General features: G+C 58.6%; 2 protein-coding genes across 2 annotated transcripts; both read left to right on the top strand.

Annotated features, from left to right (window-relative positions):
- The first annotated feature begins 3,573 nt into the window (after positions 1 to 3,573).
- LOC126297479 (probable E3 ubiquitin-protein ligase IRF2BPL) lies at positions 3,574 to 4,068 on the top strand. Its single transcript, XM_049988353.1, has one exon. The coding sequence runs from the start codon at positions 3,574 to 3,576 to the stop codon at positions 4,066 to 4,068; it is 495 nt and encodes a 164-aa protein (XP_049844310.1).
- Positions 4,069 to 4,162: 94 nt separating this feature from the next.
- LOC126297482 (vitellogenin-like) lies at positions 4,163 to 4,788 on the top strand. The gene is made up of 2 exons (XM_049988358.1): positions 4,163 to 4,351; positions 4,429 to 4,788. Exons 1-2 carry the CDS (start codon positions 4,163 to 4,165, stop codon positions 4,786 to 4,788), a joined length of 549 nt encoding a protein of 182 aa, XP_049844315.1.
- The last annotated feature ends 606 nt before the right edge of the window (positions 4,789 to 5,394 follow it).

Genomic DNA, 5,394 nt, shown 5'->3' on the forward strand with positions numbered 1-5,394 from the left:
TAGTCACATAGGAGGGACGATGGGAGAGGAAGGAAGCAACGCGACAGATGAAGTTGATGGGGAGTGCATAGGTCTGGAGTTTGAAGAGGAGCACGGGATGCCAGACATGGTCATAGGCGTTCTGGAGGACAAGGGAAATGAAGATAGTGGAGAGATGGGAGTTAAGTTGGAGGGAAAGAAGACTGGTAAGATTAAGGAGCTGGTTGTCGGCAGAGAAGGAAGGCCGGAAGCCACATTGGGTAAGGGGAAGGAGGTGGTGCTGGTTTAGGTGGCGGTGAATATGGTGAGAGAGGATGGTCTCTAAGACCTTACTGAAGACGGAGGTGAGGCAGATGGGACAATAGGAAGGGGTATCAGAGGGGGTTCGTTGGGTTTAGGGAACAGCACGACACGGGAAGTCTTCCACAGGTCAGGTTAAAGTCCAGTGGAGAGAAGGACATTGTACAGAGTAGCAAGGACAGCCGGGAAGGATGAGGGAGGATTCCTTGAGGTGGCAGTAGGTGACGCCATCATGACCAGGGGCGGCGTTGCATTTGGAGCTGAGGATGAGTGTGATGTCATGTGCGGTGATGGGGGAGTTGATGTCTGAGGAGGGTAACAGATCCAAGTACTGGAAGGTAGGGGGCAAGAGGTGGGACACAGGTGTCAGTGCGGTCAAGGATGGTGGGGAAGAGGGAGTAATCAAAATGGGGATCATCAGGAATGGAGAAGACCTCGGAGAAGTGGGAAGCAAAATGGTTAGCTTTACTGAGGTTGTCAGGAAAGGGTGGATCGTCATGGAGGATAGGGTAATGTGGGGTGGGATGGCTACCACTAAGGCGACAGTTGACCAGGAGTGCATGTCTGGCGCCAGTCCTGGCGTTTCTTTGCTGTAAAGGGGTTCCGGATGTGTCGCTGTAATTGCTGGTGGCAAATGAGTGTATCCTGGTCACGGTTGCGGAGGAAGGGGCAGTAGAGCCTGCAGGATTCATTCAGAAGGACGGCCTGTGGAGGAAGCATAGGGCGGTGAGGGTGAATGAGTTTGGTAGGGACATGAGCCTCCACAGCGTCAGTGATGATCTTCTGAAGGAAGGAAGAGGCATGGGTGATGTCAGCAGGATGTTGAAAGGTGAGGGGGTGGCTTTCGACCTGTAAGGCAATGGATTCCCGGTAGGCATCCCAGTCAGCATGGCTGTTATCATGGACAGACTATGGACGGGCAGCTGGACGAGTGGCTGCAGGGGCAGAGGAGATGGTGAGAAGGACAGGGAGATGGTCACTACCAACAGGATCGAGGACGTCAATGGCGATGCATTCAAGGAGGTTGGGGGAAGCGAGGATAACATCAGAGGTGGAGTTACTTTCAGGACGGGTGTGCTGTGAGAGAGGAACAGGGTCAGCATGGAGAGTGGCAAGGAACTGATGGCACCACTGAAGGGTAGTAGGGTCACGGCTGTGGATGTTGAGGTCAGCGACAATCATATGGGTGGAGAAGGTATGGTCAACATGGGAAATGAAGTCAAAGGGGAGAGGAGCTGTGGGGCGGATATAGTGGCACAGGTGATGATGAGGGAGGGAAAAAATATCCTGAGGTGAAGGTGTTCAGTTGGTCATCAAGGAGTGGTTGTGGCCGGACAGGGAGATGCTTAAGGTGGCCTATAGCGACCCCACCTCAGAGAAGGGGAAAGGGACTGCCAGTGCAGGAGATTGGGGGAGGTGCAGACAGCTTGGTGGGGTTGGAGGAAGGTTTCATTAAGGATGAATGAGTGAACCTGGTGCTGGGATAGGGTATGCATGAAGAGATATTTGTTGGCAGTGAGGGAGTGAATGTTGAGATAGCGGTGACGATACTGGTGATGTGCCAGGAGGTTGGAGGTGGAAAGGAAGCGGGATGAAGAGAGAGGGGCTTAAATGAGGGTGTCGAGGTAGGTGAAGGTAAAGTGGACCTGGTTGTGGGAGCAGGTGGCGTAGGTGGTAAAGTGGAAAATAGAGCAGGTGGCGAGGGAAATGTGCTGGTGTATGTGGGGGCGCTGGAAGGGGTGGGTGTTCTGCAGGACGATGGTGAGGAACCATATGATATCTTCTGCTGTAGGGGGAGGGTGGAGGGAATTGTTGGGGTGGATGGGCAGGTCGATAAGGGAGAATGGGGACAGCGAATTCAGGGTTGGTGGGAGGCGTTTGCTTTGCATTTGGAGGAATGAGTGGGGTGAGGTTCATTGCAGGTGTTGCAGGAAGGGGGAGAGGCGAGGTTGGAACACTGTTTAAGGAAGTGGGAGGCTTTACAATGGGGGCAGGTGGCGGGGTTCTTGCAGTTTTGGGTGAGGTGGTCGTTGTACAGGAGATATTGCTGGCACCCGTAGGATTGTGGAGGGGAATGGGACAGGGCAATAGTGTGATGGCGGTTGAAAATCAGAGCTCCCTGTGTGAGGAAGTTGTCGACGGAGGAGGCGGACTCTAAATATACGCATGAGGAAGGTACGGCCAGCGGAGTTGTAAATACAGCGGGCTGAGCAGATTTCCAGGGCAGGGTAGGTGTTCAGTTACACCAACACCTCAGCCTCAGTGACCACAGTACCGAGTTTTGTGATCACGGCAGTGAGGGTTGACACATGATGAGGGGTTTGGGGCTCACAATGAGAGGACGATGTAAGGAAAGGGGTGAGGTATGCATGGGGGCCAAAGGTGATGCAGGGAGGACGCCGAAGGAGATCAGTATGAAAAGAGGGAGAGGGTGGACTTTATGAGAACAGAGTCTCTGCGAGGGATAAGTTGCGTGATGGGTGCACTGGGGATGTACTTCCGGATTTCAAGGGTGAGGGTGCAGACATCGAGGACTTTTGGATTAGGATTGGCTAGGGCAAAGGTATACAGGGAGAGGGCTTGGGAGGTGGGTTGGATTCCATGGCGGGGTCAGAGGGAAGTGGGATGGGCTGTGGTTTTTTGTAGGAAAGAGTGGAGGAGAGGTCACTACTGGGGTGTATGGAAGATTTTTTGGTGGGTGTGGCTTGGGAGGAGGGATGAGGGACCGGATGGATGGGGAGGTGGTAGTGGCGGGGCTCTCGTGTGAGGCAGTGGCACTCGGGTAAGAGGGTAGGACGCTGTGGCACAGCAGACAGTTATTAGGGTGGGGGAAGCAGGGGTGGTTGCAGGGGGGAGGGTGGGGAGGGGAGGAAAAACGTCTTGCTGGGTGACAGGAGAGGGAGGTATAGCAAGGGCAGGATCAGGGGCAGGAGCAGGGGCAGGAGGTAAGGATACATTGATGAAGATAGAGGGAGAGGAGACTGTGAGTAGGGGAGGTGGACGAGACGGATTAATCCCAGAGGAACCAGTCTGCGATGTCACAGTGGGGGGAATTGGAGGGGAGGTGTAGATGATGGTGGTAGTAGGGGTGTATGATTGCAGGCAGTGCCCACAGGTGACAGGACACTGAAGTACGAAAGGAACTAAAACGGGGGGCAGCGACGAGCAAGGGGCAGCGACGAGCACTGGGCGGCTGTATAGATGATGGTGGTAGTAGGGGTGTCTATGATTGCAGGCAGTGCCCACAGGTGACAGGACGCTGAAGTACGAAAGGAACTAAAACGGGGGGCAGCGATGAGCAAGGGGCAGCGACGAGCACTGGGCGGCGGTGAGCACCGGGAGATAGTGGCTACAGCAGCAGCAGAAACAACAGCAGAAGTCGCAGTAGCAGCAGCGAGCACTGACAAACAGCAAGCAGGCAGCGGCAACAGCAGCAGCGAGCACTGGGAAGCGGCGACCAGGTGGAAGCAGCAGCAGCAGCAGCAGCAGCAGCAAACACCGGGAGACGGCGACCAGGCGGCGGCGGACACAGCAGAAGCAGCACCAGCAAGCACCGGGGACAAGGACCAGGCGACAGCAGCAGCAGCAGCAGCAGCAGCAGCAGCAGTAGTAGTGAGCACCGGGAGATGGCGACCAGGCGGCGGCGGCAGCAGCAGCAACAGCAGCAGCGAGCACCGAGAGGTGGGGACCAGGGGTCGGAGGCTGCAGCAGCAGCAGCGAGCACTGGGAGGCGGCGACCAGGAGGTGGAGGAAGCAGCAGCTGCACCACCGACCAGGTGGCGGAGGTAGCATCAGCAGCAGCAGCAAGCACCAGGAGACAGCAACCTGGTAGTGGCGGCAACAGCAGCAGGGGCAGCGGGCACTGGGAGGCAACGAACAGGCGATGGAGGAAGTAGCAGCAGCTGCACTGACCACTGGGAGGTGGCAACCAGGAGGACGGGGCAGTAGCAGTAGTAGTAGCAGCGAGCACCGGGAGGTGGGGACCAAGGGTCGGAGGCGGCAGCAGCAGCAGCAGCAGCAGCGAGCACTGGGAGGCGGCGACCAGGAAGCTGAGGGAGCAGCAGCAGAAGCAGTGAGCACTAGGAGGTGGCGACCGGGCGGTGGAGGCAGAAACAGCAGCAGTACAGACCTCTGTGAGGGGGCGACCAGGAGGCGAAGGCAGTAGCAGCAGCAGCAGCGAGCACTGGGAGGCATCGACCTGGCGGCACAGGCAGCAGCAGCACCGGGAGGTGGGGACCAAGGGTCGGAGGCAGCAGCAGCAGCAGCAGCAGCGAGCACTGGCAGGCGTCGAAAAGTCTGTGGAGACAGCAGCAGCACCTACCACTGGGGAGACCGGGCGGCAGCAGCAGCAGCAGTAGCAGCAGCAGTGAGCACTGGGAGGGGCGACCAGGAGCCGGAGGCAGTAGTAGTAGCAGCAGCAGCAGCAGCAGCAGCAGTGAGCATCGGGAGGGGGTGACAGGGGGCCGGAGGCAGCAGCAGCAGCAGCAGAAGCAGCACCAGCACCAGTGAGCACTGGGAGGGGGCGACCAGGGGCCGGAGGCAGTAGCAGCAGCAGCAGCAGTGAGCACTGGGAGGCGGCGACCAGGGGCCGGAGGCAGAAGCAGCAGCAGCAGCAGTGAGCACTGGGAGGGGGCGACCAGGGGCTGGAGGCAGTAGCAGCAGCAGCAGCAGCAGCAGCAGCAGCGAGCACTGGGAGGCGGAAATCAGGCGGCGGTTGCAGATGCAGCAGCGAATGCTGGGAGGCGGTTGCGAGGCGGCGGCGGCGGCGACCCGGTGGTGGAGGCAGCAGCAGCAGCGAGCACTGAGAGGCGGAGGCCTGGCGACTGAAGCAGCAACAAATGAAACACTGATGACTGGGATGCGGCGACAGGGGGGCCGAGGCAGCAGCAGCAGTGAGTGCTGGGAGGCAGAGACCAGGTGGCTGAGGCAGGAGCAGCAGAAGGACCGACGACTGGGATGCGGAGATCGGGAGGCCGAGGCCGCAGCAGCAGTGAACCTTGGGAGGCGGAGTCCAGGTGGCTGAGGCAGCAGCAGCAGAAGGACCGACGACTGGGAGGTGGTGACCCGGAGGCCGAAGCAGCTGCAGCAGCCTCAGCATCAGCGAGCCCTGCGAGG

Source organism: Schistocerca gregaria, chromosome X (assembly GCF_023897955.1).
Source record: "Schistocerca gregaria isolate iqSchGreg1 chromosome X, iqSchGreg1.2, whole genome shotgun sequence".
Classification (NCBI taxonomy): domain Eukaryota; kingdom Metazoa; phylum Arthropoda; class Insecta; order Orthoptera; family Acrididae; genus Schistocerca; species Schistocerca gregaria.